The 26415-nt window shown below is 46.5% G+C and overlaps 1 protein-coding gene across 1 annotated transcript in view; it reads right to left on the minus strand.

The window, feature by feature from the left end:
- Positions 1 to 26415, minus strand: part of IMPA2 (inositol monophosphatase 2) — a 47639-nt gene that overhangs the window by 8961 nt on the left and 12263 nt on the right. The window contains exons 2-5 of the mRNA XM_060613212.3: positions 21940 to 22073; positions 15012 to 15116; positions 12407 to 12452; positions 10342 to 10450 (exon numbers count right to left, since the gene is read on the minus strand). Of these exons, the coding sequence (XP_060469195.1) occupies positions 10342 to 10450; positions 12407 to 12452; positions 15012 to 15116; positions 21940 to 22073 (394 nt within the window). The remainder of the gene's footprint in view (positions 1 to 10341; positions 10451 to 12406; positions 12453 to 15011; positions 15117 to 21939; positions 22074 to 26415) is intronic.

Genomic DNA, 26415 nt, shown 5'->3' on the forward strand with positions numbered 1-26415 from the left:
ACTCCAAATTCACTAGACAGGAGTAACAGTAGTAAAGAAAAGAGAAGATCCCGGGAACAGTTAAGTAGAATAAAGCCAAAAAAACCCACAAAAAAACAAACAAAAAAACAAAATCTAAGGTTAAAGCCCAGTTTTTGAACACTTCACAAAAACAACACAAAAGGGAACTCTAGAGCCACAAAACTACCAAAAAGGTCCTGAACTCGCACCCCACCCCTTCAAAAGCCCTTCCCCATTTCAGGAATACAGATTTCAAGCAGAAATAAGTAATTAAAAAGAATGATGGGTGAACCACACATACACTTACATGGGAAAAAAAAAAGAATAGAGAACATCTCTTCAGTTAATCAAGGACTGCAAGAAATATTTGTCCACAAAACAGAAGTACTTTATATAAAATAAATAAAGAATGCCTAAAAAAACCAGCCTAACTAGAAAAGTGGAGGGGATACAACTTAAGAGCGAATTAGAAAAGAAAATATTTCAGCAAAGAAGATTAAACTGAAGGAACAAAGTATAAATAAACAGAATAGATTGTACTTTATAAGAAATGGAGGTTGAAAAAAGATTGGTGGAAAATCAGCCCTCAAATACAAAAAGATCGAGAGCATACTGTGCATATTTTCAGACCACAATACTATGAAACTCAAAATCAACCACAAGAAAAAATTTGGAAAGGTAACAAATACATGGAGACTAAAGAACATCCTACTAAAGAATGAATGGGCTAACTAAGAAGTTAAAGAGAAAATTAAGAAGTTCATGGAAGCCAATGAAAATGATAGCACCACAGCCCAAAACCTCTGGAACACAGGAATGGTGGTCATAAGAGGAAATATATAGCAATCCAGGACTTCCTAAAAAAGGAAGATCTCAGATACACAACCTAATCTTACGCCTTCAAGAGCTGGAAAAAGAACAGCAAGTAAAACCCCAAACCAGCGGAAGGCGGGAAATAATAAAGATTAGAGCAGAATCAATGCTATCGAAACCAAAAAAACAGATCAATGAAACCAGAAGCTGGTTCTTTGAAAGAATTAACAAAATTGATAAACCACTAGCCAGTTTGATCAAAAAGGAAAGGACCCAAATAAATAAAATTAAGAATGAAAGAGGAGAGATCACAACCAAAACAGCAGAAATAAAAATAAGAGAATATTATGAGCAATTATATACCAATAAAATGGGAAATCTGGAATAAATGGACAAATTTCTGGAAACATATACACTACCAAAACTAAAACAGGAAGAAATAGAAAATTTGAACAGACCCATAACCAGTAAAGAAATTGAATTAGTAATCAAAAATCTCCCAAAAAACAAGAGTCCAGGGCCAGATGGCTTTCCAGAGGAATTCTACCAAACATTTAAGGAAGAGTTAACACCTATTCTCTTGAAGCTGTTCCAAAAAAATAGAAATGGAAGGAAAACTTCCAAACTCTTTCTATGAAGCCAGCATTACCTTGATTCCAAAACCAGACAGAGACCCCACTAAAAAGGAGAACTATAGACCAATTTCCCTGATGAACATGGATGCAAAATCCTCAACAAGATATTATCCAACAGGATCCAACAATACATTAAAAAAATTATTCACCATGACCAAGTGGGATTTATACCTGGGATACAGGGCTGGTTCAATATCCACAAAACAATCAATGTGATTCATCACATCAATAAAAGAAAGGACAAGAACCATATGATCCTCTCAAAGATGCACAGAGAGCATTTGACAAAATACAGCAAACTTTCTTGATAAAAACCCTCAAGAAAGTAGAGATAGAAGATCATACCTCAAGATCATAAAAGCCATATACACAAGACCCAACACTAATATCATCCTCAATGGGGAAAAACTGAGAGCTTTCCCCCTAAGGTCAGGAACAAGACAGGGATGTCCACTCTCACCACTGTTATTCAACATAGTATGGGAAGTCTTAGCCTCTGCAATCAGACAACACAAAGAAATAAAAGGCATCCAAATCGGCAAGGAGGAGGTCAAACTTTCGCTCTTCGCAGATGACATGATACTCTATTTGGAAAACCCAAAAGATTCCACCAAAAAACTGCTAGAACTGATTCATGAATTCAGCAAAGTTGCAAGATACAAAATTAATGCACAGAAATCAGTTACATTCCTATACACCAACAATGAAGCAACAGAAAGAGAAATCAAGGAATCGATCCCACTTACAATTGCACCAAAACCCATAAAAAACCTAGGAATATATCTAACCAAAGAGGTTAAAAATTTATACACTGAAAACTATAAAAAGCTTATGAAAGAAACTGAAGGAGTCACAAAAAAGTGGAAAAATATTCCATGCACCTGGATAGGAAGAAAAAATATTGTTAAAATGTCAATATTACCCAAAGCAATCAACATATTTAATGCAATACCTATCAAAATAACACCAGCATTCTTAACAGAGCTGGAACAAATAATCCTAAAATTTGTATGGAACCAGAAAAGACCCTGAATAGTTAAAGCAATCTTGAAAAAGAAAACCAAAGCAGGAGGCATCACAATCTCAGATTTCAAGCTGTACTACAAAGCTGTAATCATCAAGACAGTAGGGTACTGGCACAAAAACAGACACTCAGATCAATAGAAAGAATAGAGAATCCAGAAATGGACCCACAAACACATGGGCAACTAATCTTTGACAAAGCAGGAAAGAATATCCAATGGAATAAAGACAGTCTCTTCAGCAAGCGGTGCTGGGAAAACTGGACAGCCACATGCAGAAAAATTAACCTGGACCATTTTCTTACACCATACACAAAAACAAACTCAAAATGGATAAAAGACTGAAATGTAAGACAGGAAGCTATCAAAATCCTCGAGGAGAAAGCAGGCAAAAACCTCTTTGACCTTGGCCATAGCAACTTCTAACTCAACACATCCCTGGAGGCAAGGGAAACAAAAGCAAAAATGAACTACTGGGACCTCATCAAAATTAAAAGCTTCTGCACAGCAAAAGAAACAATCAGAAAAACTAAGAGACAACCAACGGAATGGGAGAAGATACATGCAAACGACCTATCAGATAAAGGGCTAGTATCCAAGATCTATAAAGAACTTCTCAAACTCAACACCCAAAAAAGAAATAATCCAGTGAAGAAATGGGCAAAAGACATGAATAGACACTTCTCCAAAGAAGACATCCAGATGGCAAACCGACACATGAAAAGATGCTCAACGATACTCATCATCAGGGAAATACAAATCAAAACCACAATGAGATATCACCTCATACCTGTCAGAATGGCTAACATCAACAACTCAGGCAACAATAGATGTTGGTGAGGATGCAGAGAAAGAGGATATCTTCTGCACTGCTGGTGAGAATGCAAACTGGTGCAACCACTCTGGAAAACAGTATGGAGGTTCCTCAAAAAACTAAAAATAAAACTACCCTATGACCCAGTAATTGCACTTCTAGGTATTTATCCAAGAGATACAGGTATGCTGTTTTGAAGGGGCATATGCACCCCAATGTTTATAGCAGCACTATCAACAATAGCCAAAGTATGGGAAGAGCCCAAATGTTCATCGATTGATGAATGGATAAACAAGATGTGGTATATATAGACAATGGAGTATTACTCAGCCATCAAAAAGAATGAAATCTTGCCACTTGCAACTACATGGATGGAACTAGAAGGTATTATGCTAAGTGAAATTAGTCAGTCAGAGAAAGACAAGTATCATATGACTTCATTCATATGAGGACTTTAAGACACAGAACAGTTGAACACAAGGGAAGCAAAAATGATATAAAAACAGGGAGGGGGACAAAACATAAGAGACTCTTAAATATGGAGAACAAACAGAGGGTTACTGGAGGGGTTGTGGGAGGGGGGATGGACCAAATGGGTAAGTGGCATTAAGGAATCTACTCCTGAAATCACTGTTGCACTATATGCTAACTTGGATGTAAATTAAAAAAATAAAATTAATAAAAAAAAAATTGGTGGATCTGGTAAACCAAATTAAAGAGAAAGCAACAAATAGAAAAGATAAGCAGAGAAGACTCAACATAGTTAATAATAGAAGACCCAGAACATAAAAGAGAAGCAAAAGAATTGGGAAATGAACAAATACTAACAGCTATAATTCAAGAAAACTCTTCTAAAATTAAAAAAAAAAAAAAAAAAAAAAAAAAAAGGGACTCAAGGGGTGCCTGGTGCTCAGTCAGTTAAGTGATCTTGATCTCAGCTCAGGTCGTGATCTTAAGGTTCATGAGTCTGAGCCCCACAGTCGGCTCTGCACATCAGCATGGGGCCTGCTTGGGATTCTCTCTCTGCCCCTCCCCCACTCTCTCTCTCTCAAAATAAACAAACTTAAAAAAAAAAAAAAGAAAGGGTGTATAACATGGTGTGCCTAGGAAACTGACTGAAAACAAACACTGGGATATACTCTATTGAAATTACTGTGCTTGAAAGAAAAAGAAAAAAAATCTATTGGGCATTCAAGCAAACAACTGGACTCCCTTATCAGGGAAAGAAAATGAAACGGTCTTCAGACTTTTCAACAACATAGATACGCCAGAAAATGATGGAGACAATTTAAGACACTCGGCACAAGAAAATGTGAGCCATGTGTTTTGTTACCAGAAGAATGGATCTCCAGGTATAAAGGCCACTGATAAGCTGCTGTGAGCACGTAAGAACACAGAGAATGTTGTTCCCAGGAGGCCTTTCTGAGAAACCAACTGGAGAAATTCTCTGAGGGTGTCCTTGAGATTCTTCCAGGAATCTGCGAAGTTAAAATAATTTTCTTAATACTACTAAGACATGACTTGCCTTTTCACTGTGTTAACATTTGCACAGAGTAGACAAAGCCAGGCAGGGCACGCCCTGTTCTGGTGGTCAGTGCGGTCCTCTCTGCCACACTCACATTCTGGGGGAAAACAGGTTGGTTTTACTTAAGAATGAAAAAGCTACAAAAATGACGAATTGCATTGAGCCTCAAAACCTAGGCAAATGTCTTTTCAATCCTGTGTGATGAGACGGGAATTACGGGGAGGCTTAGACAGGAAGAACAGGGATGCTTAGACGGGAAGTACAAGGAGGATTAGATGGGAAGTACGGGGGGCTGAGACGGGAAGTACAAGGAGGCTTAGACAGGAAGTACGGGGGGCTGAGACGGGAAGTACAAGCAGGCTTAGACGGGAAGTTGTGGGGGGCTTAGACAGGAAGTACAGGGGAGCTTAGATGGGAAGTCCGGGGGAGGCTTAGAAGGGAAGAACAGGGATGCTTAGATGAGAAGTACAAGAAGAATTAGACGGAAATTCTGGTGGGGGGCTTAGATGGGAAGTACAGGGGGAGGCTTAGATGGGAAGTACAGGGGGAGGCTTAGATGGGAAGTATGGGGGAGGCTTAGACGGGAAGTACAGGGGGGCTTAGAAGGGAAGTCCGGGGAGGCTTAGAAGGGAAGAACAGGGATGCTTAGATGAGAAGTACAAGAAGAATTAGACAGAAGTTCTGGCGGGGGGCTTAGATGGAAAGTACAGGGGGAGGCTTAGATGGGAAGTATGGGGGAGGCTTAGATGGGAAGTTCAGTGGGGGCTTAGATGGGAAGTTCAGTGGGGGCTTAGATGGGAAGTTGTGGGGGAGCTGAGATGGGACGTACAGGGGAGCTTAGATGGGAAGTACAGGGAGGCTTAGACTGTAAGTACAAGGAGGCTTAGATGGGAAGTACGGGGGAGGCTTAGACAGACAACAACAATTTGGAGTTGGGTATTTGGAAGATCTTCTTGAAGATGAAGGCAGTGAGCCCATCATTTCAATTGCTAAGGCTGCCAATGATAAAATTCAAGCTCTGAAGTGGAAATTAGAATTTGGGAAGGCTTAGATCTACTACCGAAAGTTTGACACCTTCCCAACACTTAAAGATTTCTCATGAGAGTAGTGATACTAATGAGTACAACTTGCTTAATAGTTTACAATGAAATCGGTCAACATTTAAAAGAGCTTGAAAATCTCAGTGAACCCATATTTTCCAAATGACCAAGGCATGATGTTACAAAATCATCCATGAACAGAAGATCCCTTCAAAGCAGGAGACCTGCCCAGTAGATTTCACAGTCACGGAGTACAAATAAATTCATTGACCGTCATTACATTTCATATTGCAACTAACCTTGAAGAAACCACCACTTCGTGAGTTTTGGTGTGGCATCAAAGAATATCCCCAGTTACTGAAAGTCTATTAAAATATTCCTCACCTTTTCCAACTACTCAGCTGTGTAAAGCCAGATCTTCTTCATACATCAAGATAATACATTACAACAGGTTGAATACAGAAGCAGATATGAGAATCCAGTTGTCTTCTATTAAGCCACACGTTATAAAGAGATTTGAAAAAAATGTAAAATAATGCCACTCATGAAAATTTGGTTTTGGAAAAAATGGTTGTTTCTCATAAAAAATATATTACCCACGTTAACATGTAATGAGTTATTTTAAAGATAACTTAATAAGGATTTTTAAAGTTTCTGCTTGAGTTTCAAATACATCAATACCAACAAGTATAACTTACATAAATGAAAGCTCTTTGGGGGTCTTCAACAATTTTTTCAGTAGTATAAATAGGATCAAAAAGTGTGAGAAATGCTGCACAAGTGAATGAGCTTGAGCTTCACCCAATGGAGATACATCGGCATAAGAGACTGGTGGGGGTACCACATGTAATCTACCTGTGGAACCAAGACTATGCACTAACTGATGGTTCTTGGGTGACAGCATCATACGCATGGCCACTTGCCCTGTCGACACACACGCACAACCATCAGGAGGTGGAAAGGTAACGAGGAGAGGGTGTGACTAGTACAATAAGCTAGCCACTGCCTTGTCGTAACTGAGTGAAAGGTTATTGTGTTTTAATCATACTGGAGTACATTATGAGGAGGGGGAAGAAGAGTTACAAGCTAACTTAAGTATTGTCACTGATAACAGTAACCCAAAAAAGAGAGGAGTAGGGTAGAATGGAAACATTTTTACATAAAGGAAATTACTGGAAGAAAAATAGAAACCTTTCTAAGTACCAAAAATTATACCAAAACAGAGAATAAAAGCAAATGAAGCAGCTGCTTATTTAAAAGAAAAAAAAAGTACACCTAAAATAAGCAATGTTGGAACCACTTTTTAGATGGTAATCTCTAAGGGGGAGGGAGACAATAGGGTAAAGGACAGGGCCAGAAGCTAAACCTCTTGGAATACACTTTGTTTTATAGATTTGACTCTGTAACAATGTAGCTTTCTGTATAGTTAAAACACAAAATCAATTTTTAAAAACATCTTCCTAAATTAAAAGCAAAGTGCAGCAAATGTATCTAAGTGATTATCCTCATAAGCAAAGGGAGTAAAGAACCACTTTGTAGCCTCTAAATGACAATACAAAGCAACAGAAAAACATCCTTGCAAGGGCTTTGGGGAACAGTTTGTTGACAGCTGGCTAGTACTGCTATTCAGAAACTGGTATCTTTTGTGTGTTGTGAGATAAGGAGGAAAAGTGATCGTGTGACATTACTGAATTTATCATTCCCCAAGTCCCCGCGCATACGGGTTCCAGCGTGGGGAGAGGAGACACAGATCAAAGAGTTAGGGAGACAGACAGCTTTCTAGTCATGAATATGAATTAAAAACACCAGTATGAACTCACAATGTTTTTTATATTAAAAAACAACTTCCTAGCTCTGTCCACGGAGAAGGCGAGTGACAAAGACTGACCAGGAGCCACAAGGAACCCTGAGAACTGAGTGGCGCTTTGAAAAGCTGTTTTCCACAGGATGAAACAACTGGAAATTTGAACACTGGATATTTAATGACTTCAGAAATAACTGATAATTTTTAGAGGGATACGTAATAACGCATTTTAAAGAATCACGTGTATATTTGGAGATACATACTGAAATGCTGACTCAGAAGGGATATTAAGTCTGGGATTTGAATCCGGGACTTGCTCGTGGTGGTGGGAATTGGGTGGGGGTATGGATGAAGCAGGGGTGGCTGCATTGACAATGCTGGACACATGGTGGGTCATGTGGGTTCACTGTACTTTTTCTACTTTGTACATGTTTGAAATTCTGCATGGTGGGAAGTGAAGAAAAAAAAGGCACTAAGGAAACTTTGGCCTCAATCTAATCCTTTACCCCATCTGATATGGTTCTGTTTGCTTTTTACTTTGTGAATGGAAGTCATTCTGGAAAGGTAATAGAAATAAGGGAAGGAGAAAGATCAGTGGTGGGTGTCCTGTTTCCTCCAGAAACGTACCCTGATCCTCACAATGGGCTTTAATGATCTTGTGCAAAGACTAAAGTCTTTTCTCCTTTGGTAACAATGCTCATCTTTGGGTACTACGTGCTGGGGACTTTACTGAGTGCTTTCTCTGTAGAACCGCATTGAATCCTCAGTCACCGTCATCATCACCCCACCAACCACGTGAGGATGGAGGTTCGGGGGTGGGGGTTAAGTGACAGCTGGCTCTCACAGTGAACGTGGCAGAACTGGGACTGAAACAGACAGTTGCTCTGTTGCCTCCATAGAAATCCAGTCACCCGGTGAGTACAAAATGACCAGCACTGAAAACAGCACATCGGACTCTTTGTAAGTCAGAGGTTTTTAAAAAGGAGCTCCAGAACCCGGGCAGTTTTGAGAGAAGGGGGAGCCCCAGCTGTGTTGCAGAGGGGGTTCATGACAGGGCTTGCGTGGAGCTGGAGGGCCGATGCCGGGCCAGATGTAGAGGTGACCCAGCATCCCTGCCCCACGTGGGTCTGAGAGCCCCTCTGAGGACAGGAAGTAGTCATGCACAACTGAGCCACGCAGGCAGCTGACCAGGAAGCCAAGTGTGTGTGAATGGAGCCGAGTGTTCTAATCAAACAAATATAGAGCAAAGTTCACCTAAGCGTGTTTAATGACAGGCTTCCTCACTACTAAGTTACACAATTTGGCCTGAGTGGTTACCTCTTGGCATGTGTACCTACAATTAGGGCTTCTTTTTACACAGCCAAACAAAACATCTCTGGGAGAGGGAGGCATGGGGTAAGGCTGGAGGCTGTTCTGGAATCTCCCTGGGACTCAGAAGCAGTAACTGGTTAGCATGCCCTGCTGGCCCCACATCTGTCTGAAGCCTCGTGTGATGTTCCCTTTCCCCTTCCCTGGGCATGCTTGTGACCTTCAGAGGCCCCTGAGGGAGCCCCCTTGGGCTCCTCACTGGGCCGGGCTGCTGTTTCCAGGCACTAGGGCTCCCTGATGGCAGTGCTGTCCTTGGGCTGCAGATCAGAGCTAGAGAACTCGTTCTCACTCAGTGAGGAGCAGTGGGAAGGCAGGGTCATCCCTCACTGTCCTCATTGCCTCTGAGGCCATCTAGGCACCCAGGTGCCATCCAGGGAGGAAGAAAAGGCAGAGGAATTAGAGACCATGAAGAAAGGCAGAGCGCTGACACCCACGGACCGAAGCCACGACGGGGAGGGTACGTCATGACGTCCTGCTGCAGAGATGTGCAAGTTCCAAGTTAGCAGCCACTGCACTTTTCTACCTTTTCACACTCACACATGGACATGAGGGGGCTTTCAAAGTCTTCTCCTAATCTAGCTGCTTCTAGGCTGCGGCTCTTCTTCTGTTTCTGCCTCTATAGTACCTGTCCCACAATGCGATAAAATATCACGGATTTAATCAGTGGGAGACAAAGGAGGAAAAGCCCGTGAAAAATCTAAACCAGCATATTGTTAAGGACACGTGCTTCTGTGCGGTGTAAGTGTAGCCACAGCCACTTTATAAAAGTTACTGGGTGTCCCTGAGGTTCTGCCTTGGGAGTAGCGCCAACGGTGACACAGCTGTGGTGCATGGAAACATCACAGATTCACACAGCTCATTCCCATGGCCCACCGTCTTCTCACGGAACCTGAAGCCAACTGCAGCCAGTCCACACCCGGTGAGCTGCAGACTGCACCTGGGTGATGTCGCCCTGGTGACATCCGGATGACTGATGCCTACCTGGACGCTCTGAGGGCCAGAGCGTGCTTCCGACTCTGCCCTTGTCCTTGGACTGCTAGAGACCACACCACACTGGTGACTGGGTCTCTCTGAGCACGGAAGATGAGAGATGTGAGTGTAAAACAGAATGAGACTATTTAAAGCTCCTGGCCACATCCACAAAAACATTAAGACACAGAACTGGCTCGATTTCCAGGTCATCAGAGACACAATGTCCCTAAAGAAATTGAACCCTCAGCAGGGGACTTCCAGCACCGTCTCCCAGAATGGTGATTCTGGCATTTTCCATTCACATTTCTCAATCTGAAACGACCTGAGACGAGCCACGCAAGGCCCTACCTGTCTCCCCGGAGACCCGGAGTCGCTGGCCGTTGCAGAAGGCGCCCCGGCCCCTCCGGCCTGTGTACAGCCGCTCCTCTGTGCAGTGGTAAATCACTCCAAATTCCAGCTGTGGGGTGCAGGGGCAGGATGGAAAACAAAAATGCTTCGCTTATTTGACACAGAAAATAAGACAGTAATTCAAAGGGGAAGGTGTTCTTGGTGTTATGACCAGTGTGATGGAAACTCCTTCACAAAAGGGAACTGAAAAACATTAGTGTCTCCATTCAAAACTGGACATGTCTTTTTGAAAATGACATGCTTTAAAAATATACTAACACTAACATAGCTTTACTAAAAATTAACATCATAATCAAGCATGAGTAACTGAAAGCTATTGAAAAAACTTAGTTCTTCAGAAAGGCCTCGGTTTTGGGGGGTGGAGGGTGGGGAAGGCTACTTGTGACTAATCCTCACAAGAAGCCCTCAAAGTTGCTGACTTGTGAAGAATTAGGAATACATCTGTAAAGCTGATGACAGAATCACAAGTCAAGGATGGCCAAGAGGGAGAGGTGATTCACCAAGGAGGGGCGCGTCCCTGTGCAGGTGGAGCGCCAAACTGCAGCCACTAGGCCTCAGACGGCAGCCTCCCATAGGTACAGTAAAAAGAAGAGGTGAGAGTGGGACAGAACGCTGCCCTACACACACGTGCTTTGTCTTCTTTCTTCTACCAACTGGTCGCTATTTGGGGTTGACAGGAGCAAGTGTGTGTGGTCTGGGGGCTGGCCATGTTTTCATTTCCTTGGAAAACAAAGAGAGACCCAGGCCAAATCTCTTGGGAGAGTCTCAGCTAGTCTGGGGTGAGCTCGACCACAGTGGAATGGACTCCCCAGCAAGGCAGGAAGAGGGTTTATTTCTGGGGAGGATCATTCAGTCGGCCTTCCAGCAATATTTCACTATCTTCCTCCCTACCCCTCACCCTGGCTTTCAGGGGGTTCCCAAACGAGGGTAGTCCTAGAACCACACGGGCCTCTAGACCCTGTGCCCCTGGGGTGGTCGGGGGGCCTGGAGGCCTTTGCTAGCAGGAGGGAGGGGTGAGGAAAGCTGGGACGCTCCCCTTGACCAGAGCCCTCTACTACAAGCCCAGACCACTTGCGCGCACTCGCACCGGGCCCAGCGGGGCTGCGGGCCTTGCCATCGGAGACCTTGCCCGCCCACAGCATTTTGTCCCCCAAACCCAGTTACTGACACGTGGTCACGAGCGTCACCCTCTGAGCTTAATGCTCAGCCTCCTATTCGGTCTCAATGACACCTAACAGACAAGTGAGCATTTAACTCCTTAATCAGATTTCAAAAATTTTATGTATCTTCACCTTAAGTACTGTTACACGGGTACAAACTTCTCTCAGCTTCCATGCTAGAGAACTGATGCTGGCACTGAGGGTGAAGAAGAGAAAACAGTGCTCTGGCGGAGGGCTGCTTTTGGAAAATACGAACCCCCCGTCCTATTTAAATATAACTGTGGTGACTGCACAGGAAGTGTTAAGTGTCACTGCTTAAATTGATTAACGCCTTTATGCATCCTATGGTCCTGTGACGTTGCGTAGCTCTACGGGTGATGGGAACCCTGCAGCAGTCTCGTTCTCATGCTGATAGCTAGAGAAGGATGAGGAAGAACTAATGAAATACTGGGATTAAAAATGTCCTCCAAAAATAGGAGTTTCTTCTGTGTGTGACTAGGTCACACGCCCCAGGGGTCAGAGGGAGACTAACGTGGACCATTTGCTCAGAACTTCCCCTTCCATGCTTCTCCAGCAGCATCACAGAAAGACCATGGTGGGAACAAGGGTCAGCCACCACGGGGGTGGGCTGGCCATGGAGTCCCAAACCTGCACACCCCAAAACCAGTTTTCATTTGTTTACTTTCTTGGATTTGAAAAACACATGCTTGAATTTACTAGTCATGATTAAGGCACATGACAAAGACGGGAAAACAGGAGTACTGGAATGGAACCCAAAAAGGAAGGTGCTAAACCAGGCCCCAGGGGCTCAGGACCACTGGCGGGGGGACCCACCCACCATGTACCTCTTGGTTTACAGCGAATCCAATGCTTACTGCCACGGTGGGAAATCTGCAAAGAAAAACAGAATGGTTTACACTCTAAAATATAAATGGTCTCATGCAAACTCTTAGGAACCTCTGTGTGGCTACGTAGCATCGTCGCTGGAGGCACAGAAAGAACTTTATACAGTGTGGGTGGGTTTGTTTTTTTAAAAAATTACTTCCCACAACTTCACTAACTGCTTCCAAGACAAATAGGCTTAACTGACCATGTTGTAAGATAGCTGACCTTGAAAGAAAGCAGTATTCTGAAAGTCATGTAAGATTGATGTAATTCAACACTGACCATCGAGTACCCAGTTGAGAGGGATTTTAATAATCAGCTTGCTGGTTCTCAGAGACATAAGGGACAGTAGGGACCTCCCAAAAGGCCAGACCCACGTCCCAGTTGAGGTGAGGAGGGGCCCCCAGGAGGGGGCATCACAGCCTCCACCCAGAGGCCAGGTCTGGGTGACAACAGTGCCCCTCCTCACCCTGGGTCCTATGCAGGCATGGGCCACAGCCGTCAGAGGCGGGCTGTGACATCGCAGATTGCCTGCACTTTTATGATTTTGTTGTTGCTGCTGTACCTCTTGGAAATAATCTCTCTTTTATGTGAAGATCAGCAGGGCTTACCAGCAAGTAGGAAGAAGCTGGGCACTACTAACCTCCAGGAAAACTATGAAACCAGTCCCACACAGACGTGAGCCCTGACTGAGGCTGCAGCAGTCGGCATGGCCATCTGGCGGGTGGCTCGCTGAGCAAGTACACGGCACGCCAGGCTCCACTTTAGGTATCTCAGAAAGCCCTCTCTCACATGCTTCAGCCCTGACACTGTTGGACACGAGAATAAACAGATCCTATCTGAGCTGCAGTGGCCAAAGGCGTCCGATGTCTTTAGGCCACAAGAATCACTACGCTGTGGCCCTTGAAGGTGTCCTGGAACCTGACGACCAGCACCACAGCTGGTTTTTCAAATGATGCTCTCCTCCAAGCTGTCTATCTGGTTCCATGTTCTGCGTGGCCCAGGGACCACTGGGACCCAGGAGAGGCCCGCTGGTGGATGTGTGGCCTTCACCACACGATGGGGCCCAGCCCGTCCTGTCCCCATTACCAGCACACTTCAATCACAAGTGAGACAGAAGAACAGGAGCTCCACTCAGTGAAACACACCTACAAGGGGAGACCCGAGGCTCCACGCGAATTCCTGCCCAGGGTGGGGGGGTTGTCGTGCTTCAAATTAGGCTGGTGACACTGCTGCTGTCACCAGATGGCACTATTCCATTGCCTCAAAAGGCAATGTGTGGGTATGACAGACTAAATTCTCAAGATAACCCACAGTGAGGGGTTAAGAAAAGGATGATGATTAACATGATGGATCAGGATTACTTTACGTACTTACACATAAACACACTATCTGAGGCAAAACACAGAGGAAAGCCCCTCCCACCCCACCAGTCTGGATGTGCTCATGCTTTTTCACTTTACGTAAGGAAACAGAGTATGTCCTAGACATCTGTGGAAGGGGCTCTCAAAGTGTGGTCCCGCACTGCTGGCGTTGCCTGTATGCCTGTGAGGAATGCACATCCATGGGCTGCCCAACCTGGACGGGGACCCAGGCAGGGCCCTGAACCTGTGCCAGCCAGCTCTCCGGGGGCCCTATGCATGTTCATGTCAGAGAACCAACCGTCTGTGGAAATCGTGTCACATTCAGTGCCCTTGTGCCCTTGGACAGCTCTGATGCCCATCCCATCGGTCAGAGCTTCTGGAGCAGAAGCCACATCCCTATCCCCTCCCCGAGCTCTGCAGCTCATTCCCCCTCTCCCCAAGGGCCTCTCTGACCTCCCTGAAATGGAATGCTCTTTGGCTGTTATTTACTCAGTCAGATTAGGTCCGGCCCGCTGCCAGTGGGTTCCTCAGCCACCTCACGGTAGCATGAGGTCTGCTCCCACCTCTGGAAGGCCACCCCTCAGGGGCTGCTGTCCAGACCTGTGCTCCTGCAGCTGCTGGACTGCACACACTTGTCTTATAACCCTGCTTGTTTCTCCAGGGGTTCCTTAAGGGGTTCTTAATTTAAACCAACATTTTAAAGATGGCAGACACAACATTTTTAAACAAATGAAGATTTCCTACATGCTGAGAGTATTTCACAATAAGGAAAAGAAGGAAATATGGAAAACCTTATTTTAAAAAATATCAACACATGATAGGGGTGCCTGAGTGGCTCAATCGATTGGGCGTGCGACTTCGGCTCAGGTCGTGATCTCACAGTCCGTGAGTTTGAGCCCCGCGTCGGGCTCTGTGCTGACAGCTCAGAGCCTGGAGCCTGCTTCGGATTCTGTGTCTCCCTCTCTCTCTACTCCTCCCCTGCTCATGCTCTGTCTCTCTCTGTCTCAAAAATAAATAAGAAACATTTAAAAAAAAGTTTTAAAAAAATCAATACATGATTACCTTTTTAATGAGACTATCAACCTACTAGAAGTTTATATACTCCTGCCTCAAAAAATGCTGTTTTGGAAAAGACAAAGTCTTGGAGGGCTCTGAGGACACTTTAGGCACCGGAATGGGGGTCATCCGTGCTTATGCTCACCTGTGCACAAAGTTGCAGGTGCCATCAATGGGGTCGACGATCCAGGTGGGGCTGGGGGTGAGCACACACTTGGCCCCGGCGGCTGCAGCCTCTTCAGCAATGAACCTGTGGTGGACAGGAGCTCAGCCTGAGAAAACTCGCCAAGAACTCAAGACAAAGCGCTTCAAACTGCTTCCGGTACCATTAAAGACAAAGCAGACACAGCAAAGAGATTTCATTATGGTTTCTCTGGGTCAATCAGAAGCAGAGTCTACAAGAGACCATCTGCTTTTCTGTCTGCTAGCCGGACTTAGAAAACACGAAGTGACACCTCAACATAGGAGTTTTGGGAAAGCATCAAGGAGTGTGAGTGGGTCAGGTGGAGAAATACTAGAGAGAACACCGGGGAACAGATTTTATAACACAAAGCTAAACTCTGCTCTAACTTTAGTCTGGAGGAGAAAAGGCTGAAGACAAAGGATAGAGAAGAGAAGGTGGAATCCTGGCCAGGGAGCAGGACCCAGGACTCAGGCTTTAGCTCTCCCACCAGTAATGCTGTGGCCGGCGTGGACTGCTTCACTGGACCCAAGACACTGAATGTCACCCACAGCTGACACCTCCCAGGTCTGTACCCAGCCTGGCTTCCTCTGAGCTGCAGAGAAGGTGACAACTGTGTCCACCCACCATTCGGGCTCCATAGGAGCTGCCATTTCTCCTCAGAGGCCTTTTCCATCCTGGTCTCTGGCCCAGGAGCCCTGGGTGGGCCACACCTTCTCCTTCATGCTCTGCGACCCACGCACCCTGTAAGAACACGGGCAGCCCAGGACTGAGGCTGTGTAACCCCTGCACTGGCTAGAGTGGGCCCCTATCCCCAGCTCCCTCCTCTATAATTAGTCCTCGGTAGACAGGCCCTCCTGAGCCATCCTCACTTGAGCAAGCTACCTATTTCCTGTTAGGAACCTGCACAAGAGAAACACATCTCAACATTTAGCCTGGTTGTCCCTCCTCACATCTAGCTCAACAAAAGGCACCGTCAGTACCCAGCTGCTCAGGCCAAGAACCAGGGAAGGCACCCTTACTTCTTCCCTTTGTCCTCCTTGCCCTCCATCCATCCACACAGGCTCGGCACAGCATGTGGGGGCATTTGGGCACTGGTTTATGCACCACAGACACCACCTCTGAGCCGGTGTCCCTGCAGGGCCAGCCTCTGCTTACGCCTCCTGGAGCCGCTCTCGAGAGTAAAGAACATACCCTCTCTAAAGCTTACACACCAGGGCTTGGTGCACAGAGTGCTTGGTATGTGTCTCCAACTGTCATGTAACAAGCCCAGGTTCACCAGGAGTGGGGCCTTTGCCCTGTGTTCGGCCTTGTCGCCAGGGCCTGGTCCGCAGCAGGCGCTGAGCAAACACCTGTTCTGTGTGGGAATGCAAGGCCTTGTGGAGGGTTTTTCTATCGGGTTCTCATGCTATGCACATGTCCGTACTAGAGAAAAAGGGGGCCTGAAGACAGAATGTTTTTATCAAGAAGGATAAATGAAGGGAAAACAAGAAACATTTCATGTCCTCCTGCGGCATCTGTTATGTTGTCAGTCGTGGTCTTCAGGCAGCAGAGCAGGAGAGCAGCTTGGCCTCTAAGTGCTCCCGGAAACCACTTGCTCCAGAGGAGCTGTGCGTCCGTCCTAATATGGGGCAATGAACTTGCGGCCGAGATGGACATCATACTGTAAATAAAAAGGCGGAGCTGGAAAGCTCTGTAACTGCTCTGCCCAACACGGTACCAACTGGCTACATGTGACTGTTTAAATTTAAATAATTTCAATTAAATGCTAGTTCACAAAACTAAAAAGTCAGTTCTTTACTCTCACTAGCTGCATTTCAAGTGTTGTCCTCATCCGTAACACTTGAGGAAGAACAAGTGCTGTGCATTCTGAAGTCACGGTTCTGTCAGTACAGCAGTGACACACGCCTTGTAATTTGTACAGTCCCCTGACAACTCTGGGAGCATCCTTTTCCATTTTACAGATTATGAAACTCATGCCCTACATGCACGCACAGAGTCATCTACCTCCTCTATTGGATAAAGCATCTGAAACCTGTCAGTGTGTATGATGAATGAATGTGTGTCATTTTCAGGTTAGTGTTTCCCTCCCCCCAGCTGTTGTCCCCTGGAGAAACCCACGTGGGAGAGGCAGGGCACTGGGGTTGGGAAGCACTGAGTGAGACACCTGAGGAACCCACACCCCACACCCTGAAAAATGGCCACAGTGCAGAGAAAAGTTGGGTGAGCACAGTCTGAGCCCAGAGGCTTACAATCTAGAGAGGCAGGGGATGCAAGTTCCTTGCTTTTGTTTGCTCCTGGTCCCCTCCTCCTGCTGGGAGCTGCCCTCCCTACCATCACCCCCCTCCACAGGATTTTTGGGTCACTGGATCATGTGATCCAGGCAGGCAGGTCTAGATGGTAGACATGGCATGGTGAAAGACAACGCTGGAGGAGCCAAGCCGGGCAGAGTGGGGCCGGGCAGTGAAGACTGCGCCCTGACCGCAGCAGGAAGGCAGGTGATGTGCACACAGAGTCACGATCAGGCATAGCATTAGCTCTGCCAGTTTTCTTAGCCAAAGAGTTAAGGAATTAAATCCCTTTTCAATGCCTTTTTTCTACAGCTACATGATTTTCCTCCCATGTAATGGCTTGTGATTATGGTCTTGAGGAAAACGGTCTACACCCCAAAAACACACACATAGGGACCAACTGCCAAATCTTCAATTGGGCACAAGGATCATAAAGCAGTGAGAAGGCATTACTAAGGTCAAGATAGAAATGGCAATGACTCACATCCAAACATAAATTCCCAGAAACTGAGGAGAAATGTGGAATTTTCTTCCTTTTTAAACTTGATTTAAGCAGGAAGTGGGTACCTTCTAGAGTTGGAGGGGCAATTGCCGGGGTCTCCCAGGAAGGAAGAGGAGAGAGCATCTCTGCAGGACTGGCAGCTAACACATGAGTCAGGGAGCACAACCTGCAGTGCACCAATGGGGCTTCTTAGGACAGGCAGGGACAGGAGGTGGGACGGACATGGTCTAGGGGGGTCACCAAGCAGCCTGTTGAAAGAAGCACCCACAATGCTTCTGTTGACACAGCTTTTGTTCTGCACAGCAGTTCTGGTAGGAATCGCTCAAAGTAATCATACTGAGCCCTAGACTTTTGCAGTTGATTATTCATGCCTGAGAGTTCTCTTCTTTTCTACTCAGCTGCCCGAGTGACAGAGGTGCAAGAAGTGTCTGTCACCTCCCTACTTGCTTTGTGCCTGCAGGTGGCACTTTGGGGCAGGGCCTTTGATGATGTCCACTCTTCTGAGGCATCCAAAATACCTCCCTGGTATGTAAGGAGAGCTGTAGTTTATTCACTGAAACCTGATTTTCCTCATTTGGGAAGCTAGTACCTACAGAATGGGAGAGAACATTCTTCAGCTCTCCACAGGGACATCAAGCTGGACACATGGAGGTGTGAAATTATGGAGATCTTAGTAAAAGCACTGGGACAGCTACATAAAATCCATAACGTAAGTAGGAAAAAAACAATCTACCTAAAATTTAGGGAACTCCTGGGCCTTTTCATAAGGCAGCTAATGTACAAGACGAAAACAGCACCTGGGGTAAGCTTCAAAGCTTCGTAACAGATTAGAATGACACATTCTGCTGCATAATTCAACTACCGTTTTTTTCTTATAGTCCTAACAAACCCTTCTTATAATTTTGATGGCCAAGAGCATCTAGGCCCTTTTCCCCTGGCTAGTTTGTCTACTCTGTGACAAGATCAGGGTCATCCTTTGGTCGACTAGGGAGCCAATTAATGCTCCCAGGCCTCGCCAGCATCGCAGCAGGCTCTGCTGCCTGAGGACAATGGGCACCCGGGGCAAAACACGGTGGGAAAGCGGTGGGGAGCAAGTGTCTAGCCAGTGGTGGCCAGGAATTTACATTTTCCAAGTCTAGAGAATACTGGGCATGCTGCAGGGCACAGGAGTCACCACGATGGATGAGGCCGTGTCCCGCCAAGGGGAGCCCATTCTGGGACAGAGGAGGCAGCTGGGTGCACTGAGCAGCTCAAGCTGCTCTCCTCCCTTCGCCTGTGCCAACCCAGACACAAGTGATGCTACTAAAGATTTCCAAAGTTGTGGAGCTTGGATCTGACTCAAAAATCATTCACTAAAAACAGGTTTAGGCACCCAACAAAGGCAGGCCTGGATGGGGACTGGGCTAATGTGGTCAATGCCAATACTGTGCTTTCTCTGTCAACCTTAACCTGCTGGTTTGCTTTCTGTCATTACCACCATACGATGACCTTGGCTGGGTGCCCCATCCTAGATGAGAAGGCTGGGACCCTGAGAACTGGCTGGGGTGATTTGCCAAAGCCGCGGGCAGTAGCAAATTTCAATCTTATAGTTTTTTGGCTCAGCATACTCCTGTCTTCCAGATAAGGGACCAGACTCTGGATTTCACAAATGAGTACAATAAAATAATAAAACCACCGAGTCTACACCAGGTAGACTTAGTTTATTAAAAACAAAACAGGTGCAATATATCTTTAATATTGTTTCACAAAAGACATAAAATGGGGATGAGCATAAGCTCAGAATAACAGGGAGTCCTTCCTAAATAAGAATCATAGGCAACTTTATGCTAATTGATTTAAGGGATATATTTAAATGCTCTGAATGCAGAAAAATTACAATATACTTTTTTATAATGTGTATGCAATTTTTTCTCATTGCAAATTTATCTGTGATCTAAAATATAACTAAGTGCTCCCAAATTCTTTTAAATCCTAGTCACTGGCAAAAAAGCAAAAACAAACAAACAAACAAACAAACAAAAAACAAAAAAACCCACACCAAGCTTGGCATAGATATGTTGAGAAATGATTTCATCTATTTGAGTTTTCTAGGCAAACTGAGCAGAGTAGAAGCAGGGCATCCAGGCTTCCCCCAGTCCTGGTGGTGCCCTCAGAGCTGAGAAGGAAGCAGCAAAACGCCGGGGCTTACCACTGGGCAGCCACATCTCTTCCCTCACAGGCTGGTTGGCACCAGCTCGGGGCAGTTTGGGAACCATCGCTATAAATCACGGATTCCTGGGCAGATGTGTGCATCTGCATCTCCCAGGGCTTTTTTAGAGATGGAGGCCGGGCATTAGCAGGTTGGAGAAGCTCCCAGGTGGGCCTGGAGTACACCCTAGGTAGGGTCCACTGCCCTGGGTCAATGCTTTTCCAAAGGGGCTTCAGAGTCTGGTGATCTCCAGGCAACCCCAGGCTGCAGGGTCAAGTGGGGTGGGGGAGGGTGGTGGGGGCGGAAGGAGGTACAATCACTCATATAACACACTGACTTTTCTCCTGGGATATGCAGCAATGAAGATTTAAATATACCTTGTACAAATGGAATCCATGCCCCATATTGACATGAATCCACAAGAGTGGACCCAAACCACTCAGCAATTGCTGCCAACACATACAATAGGTATGTGATTTCAGAATTCAGTTTCTAGAATTCAAGAGTATTCTAACTGAAATACGCCAAAAGCCAAGCCCTGATAACGTCAATATGTCTGGTCTTGCAGTGACCTCCAGGCCTTTACCACATAACCAAGCTAGCCCTCACTTCTGCCACGGCCACCTGGACCAATACCACAGAAACTTCAAGCACCAAAACAGTTCCTCAACCAGAAACAGCTGGTTGGTTACTGCAGCCTTTTTCCTCTCAAAGAATAAAAGCAACCTATAGAATTCTTTTGGCATTGTCATTTACCTTATATTTCAAAATGTTAAAAGAAAATCATAAACATTTTAGAGCTTATAAATATTATAACAGATGTTAGGAATCCTGACTTCACACTGAATAAGGAAATAGGAAATAACAGACGGTCACACATAAAGGGTGTTAACAAACAAACGTACCCACTGACAGAGAGAATTTCGAAAGGAGAGTTGGTGACCCTGAGATGACCTAACCAGATAGGAGGAAACAACAGGGAAAAAAGGAGGTATGTTTGAAGGCTGGCTTGTCCCTCCTTTCATTTAATCACTCACAGGGGAAAAACTGTTGCACCCACCCTGTGCCAGATGGATGCTCAGGGAGGTCACCTTCCAGGTCTCTGCTGTGTAAGCCCATCAAACATGGAACCTTACCACAATCACAGTCATCCACAACCAGAAATCCAAGAGCTCCTATTCTAGTCTCCTCTGTGAGGAGAAAGACCCCTCTCATCTAAGGCAGCGGTTTTCCAACTCTCTTCTGCAGAACTCCAGAGGTGAAGGAGAGCCTGAGAAGCCCAACTCAGAGTTCAAGGGGAGCCTTCCTCTGAGGTCTAGGGTTCCCCTGGAGCTAGATGCGAAATGCCGCATACATATTTGAATTTTTCTGAGGAAAAAATTAGTGGTTTGCATTGGATTCTCCACATGGTGATGCCAGAAAGGTTAAGAACTTCTGCTCTAGAGAAGAGGGCAGAGTCCTCATAAGGGCCTTCTCGGGTGGAGAGCAGCCTTCCAGGTCTGCTGGTCTGGGCTGGCACAGGAGGGTGCATCACTGAGGACCGGCAGGGGCGCACCATCAGCCAGTGGACCTGGGGCCGCGTCCGTCTTGGAAAGTCTGCATGGGGTCACCAAGCAGACACAAGTCCCTCCAGAAATACGCCAAGTGGCTTAGCCGAGGACAGTAGAGACTTCCCCTGGGCGCGTTATAGGAAGTAGACCTTTCTCAGTATTTGTAAGGTAACATATTGACATAAGGGTCGTCAAGATGACAGTAAGATGAATGAAAACAACTGTGTGTTTACCACGCTGTCTTAGAGGCAGACTGTAAGGCTCCCTGTTTCACATCTGCTCCCAGCAACCGGCAGCCTGGCACCCCGAGTCAGACGCTGGCAGCATGTTACTAGGGTGTCTTCCCGATGAACACACCTACCTGTGCGAAGGAAACCTCTTTTGCAGCTCGGAAATAATTAAACCTTCCACAAGGTGATCTGTTTCTGTCACGAGGTCTGCAGCTGATGTTTTTGTTGAGACGCGTTTTTCCTCAGAAAGGGCTTTCCTGATGATCTGAAATGAAAGTACATAAAAGTACAGGAGGTGGTTAAACCGACGAGCTCCCTCGTCTCGCAGAGACATTCATGCCTCCTGTGGGCAACTCTGAACAAAAGAGGTGGCAGGTGTGGGTTTGAGGGCCACCGGCTGCTTCTAACATGGGCAGGCCGCTGGGGTTCAACATCACACACAAGATCTTCTGCTGGGCGTTCAGTGAACCTAACTACCCGCTATTCCTGCACCAGAAGGTGGGCTCACTGGTTGAAGCCATCCTGCCCAGCCTGTGAGCAATTCTTTTTTTTTTTTTTTTAATTTTTTTTTTAAGTTTATTTATTTTTGAGACAGAGAGAGACAGAGCATGAACGGGGGAGGGTCAGAGAGAGAGGGAGACACAGAATCGGAAGCAGGCTCCAGGCTCTGAGCCATCAGCCCAGAGCCCGACGCGGGGCTCGAACTCACGGACCACGAGATCGTGACCTGAGCCGAAGTCGGACGCTTAACCGACTGAGCCACCCAGGCGCCCCGTGAGCAATTCTTTGAAGGAAAAGACACAGTGGTTCTGAAGAGTGTGAAGTTTCAACCCGTGGAAGATTATGTAACTAACACCTCTGCCCCAGAGAGTCCCGGGAATTTGATTTCAGTGTAAAAATGTATTTTCCCTAATTCACTTTACACATCACATGGAATGGACTATGCTCTTGAATCCAGATTACAAACGTTCCAACAAGGAGACCCGGGAGAGGTTAAGAGGCACTTCACCAACAGGAAGTCCCGCTCTCCCTGCTGCTCTGGTCAGGGCGCTACTGACCGTCCAAGGGGAACGTGCACATGGGCTGGCTTAGGTGCCAGGACCTCACTGATCCCCAGTTCTGGGCTCACAGGCAGGCTCTGTGGATGTGCAAGCCCCAGAACATCCGGTCCAAACCCGCTGCGCTAAATGCAGAGGTGAGGTGCAGAGGGAGCCTCCCAGCACCGCCTCGTGCCTGGCCCAATCTGGCTCTAGAAACCCCTGGAGGGCCCAAACAGGAAGGTGTGCGGAGTGGTTAATCCATCACAGGACACTTGGGAAGGATCAGGTCTACTCTGTGAAATAAATAAAAAGCACTCCTTCTCTAGCCCAGGGCTTTCTTTTCATTTTTGTCGGTTGTAACAGCTCAGTGTCTCCTTCAGCACAATGACAAAGTCAGGACACCTAAAAATGACTTCAGACCTTTCCTCCCAAACTGGCTACCATCCCAAGATCCTGCATTTCTTTCCAAAGCACCTCCAATCACACAGCTACCCAGACTCGACATCCTTTGACTTATCCTTCTACCTTAATGCTTCCTGAGTGCCTCTTTCATGGCCAGCCTGTGCTATGTACTAACGGTGCTGAAAGGCAGGAGGGCAGGAAAAGATGACCCCCAAGTCTGCAGAGAGGAAGAGGACCTCAGATGGGATTTTAAAGAATAAGCAGGAGACCCTGAGACATTGAGCAATCCTCAAATTACTGCCCTCATCCTAGAGCCGGACAAAACAGTGCTGAGCCTAGACAGGTTTTGTTCAGTTTTTCATCTTGGTTGCAAACGGATACATATTACAGAAAATGTGGAGTGTAATTTTGTAAATAATGTGAACGACAAAGCATATAGCACTCACGTATAATCCATTAACATTTCTATGCCAGTCCCCAGACTGTCTGCCACTTGGGGACTTCTATTTGCAATATTCTGCTTAGCACTGTCAGGTTGATCTCCTTAAAACATCAATGTGCACACAGCAAGTTCCTACCAGGCAAATCTCCACAGGTTCCTTGTTTTTAAATTTGAAACTTCTCAATCTAGCTCATGTAGCATCTGCCCTTGTCCTCCAGGGATCCCTAAATTTTGGGCTAGTCTAGACCTCCTATTTGTAGGTCATTTGGCAGTGAGCTTGCATCTTGTATGGAAAGTCAGTGTGGAGCATCTACGGGGGGGGGGGGGGGTATGGTGTGTGTTTATATGTGCATGTGTGTGATGTGGTTTATATGTGCACGCAGGCAACGTCTGTGTGGTTTATACATGGGCGATATGTGTGGTTTATGTATTTGTGTATGTGATACGTGTGTGCTTTATGTGTGCATGTGATGTGTGTGTGGTTCACGTGTATATGATGTATGTGGTATGTGTGGGGAGGTGTGAAGGGAGTGTGTGTGGTTACGTGTGGGGTATGCATGCAGAGGGAAGGGGGGAGGTGTGGGGAATGTATGCAAGCAGAGGGAAGGGGAGAGGTGTGGGGAGGTGTGGGGAATGTATGCAAGCAGAGGCAAGGGGAGAGGTGTGAAGGGAGTGCATGTGGTTATGTGTGGGGTATGTATGCAAGCAGAGGGAAGGGGAGAGGTGTGGGGAGGTGTGAAGGGAGTGCATGTGGTTATGTGTGGGGTATGTATGCAAGCAGAGGGAAGGGGAGAGGTGTGGGGAGGTGTGGGGTATGTATGCAAGCAGAGGCAAGGGGAGAGGTGTGGGGAGGTGTGAAGGGAGTGCATGTGGTTATGTGTGGGGTATGTATGCAAGCAGAGGGAAGGGGAGAGGAAGACTAGAGGACATACCACCAAAGCCTCTCAAACTTCACTGTGCATGAGTCAGTTATCTGGGGTCTTGCTGAAGTGAAAACTATGGTGGTTAAGTAGGTGTGGGGTTTGAGGTCTGATGTTCGCATTTCTGACAAGTTCCATGGTGACACCGATGCTGGGGGCCACACTGGACTAGTTGGGCTGAGAGCAGGTTCTCAAACCCCAGAAGGAGGAAGAGTCCCCTGGGGGTTGGATGTTCTGACCCAGCACCACACAGAAGTCCTGGGACCTCCACCCTGAGAGGACACAGGCTTCTGGCTTCATGTTACACTTGCCCCTACCCGCACATGTAGTAAGCATTTGTACAGTTCAAGATTATGATTCCAACCATGCACCCTGCAGCCTCTGTGCTGAAGCCAGAGCGGTTGTTTTTTTTTTTTTGTTTTTTGTTTTTTTTTTAATTTTTTTTTCAACGTTTATTTATTTTTGGGACAGAGAGAGACAGAGCATGAATGGGGGAGGGGCAGAGAGAGAGGGAGACACAGAATCGGAAACAGGCTCCAGGCTCTGAGCCATCAGCCCAGAGCCTGACGCGGGGCTCGAACTCACGGACCGCGAGATCGTGACCTGGCTGAAGTCGGACGCCCAACCGACTGCGCCACCCAGGCGCCCCGAAGCCAGAGCGGTTTTTAAACATATGTCAGCTCCAATCACTTTAATGCTTAGAACTACGCAAAGACTGCCATGGCTTTCAGGAAAAACCTAGACCTACAAATGTCACCTCCCATAGGCCACTCCCAGTCTCGCCATCCTTCTGCCACTCTGGTTTTCTGGCTGGTCCTAACCAAATCTCTTTCTATTCCAGGGACTTTATATCTTCTAACCTATCCAGAACTTCTTGCCATCTGAAATCATCTCACTTGTCCCTTTGTTGATGGTATGTCTCCCCCAGGAGAGCAGAGGCACTTTGGTTCCCTGCCACACCCCTAGCCTCTAGAACCATACCTGGCATAGAGTAGGTGCACAGAAGTCTTTGAATCATGAAGAAAATACACATCAAACTGCTTGGATAGACTCTGCACATTTTTTCCAACTGGACCATTAGCGCTTATATGAACACTGACCCCCTTGGTCTCTTCGTTTTGTTTCACTGTGGGTTTTTGGTTGTCCTGTGAGAAAGTTAAGATGGACTTGGAGTCTCCTCCTCCAGGCTCCATCCACTGGCCCCCCCCTCCTGGAGCCAGCCCGAATCTGCTTTATGGCCCCCGTGTCCACTCACCACACCACAACCAGAAGGGCTTGCTAACCCCCTGACCTTAATCCCAGCATAAAGCACTTAGGGGCTCCCTAGACTCTGAGGATACAAAACCCCCCAGGTGGCATACCATAGCTCTTGAGACGTGGTCTCCTGGCAGAGACTTTAATCCCAAGTAGCCAGTATCCTCTTCTTCCTTTCAGGGAGAGAAGGCCCAAGTTTAGCAAGACTCAACAGTCCACACCTCTCTGCCTCTCAGGCAGGTAGGCATGGCCCTGCTTTCTGCCCAGGAGGATGTGAATGGAGGGCTACGTGCAACTTGAGTCACACCATAAAAGGCCACTGTTTGCTCACTACTCCCTCCTCTCCTTTCCCCCTTTGCCACCAGCTGGTGACGTAGCTGTGGGGGTGAGAGGTCAGCTTTGGTCATGTGGGAAGTGAACACCTCCTTAAAGCATCAAGCACCAAGGAACCTGGGTCCCTGGGTGACTTGGAGAAGCACAGCCCCGTTTCCCCAGATCCCTAACTGGGCTGTTGTGGGAAAGAAAGAAACCTGCCTCGCTTCTGTCACT

This window comes from Panthera onca, chromosome D3 (genome assembly GCF_046562875.1).
Source record: "Panthera onca isolate mPanOnc1 chromosome D3, mPanOnc1 haplotype 2, whole genome shotgun sequence".
In the NCBI taxonomy this organism is placed as follows: Eukaryota; Metazoa; Chordata; class Mammalia; order Carnivora; family Felidae; genus Panthera; species Panthera onca.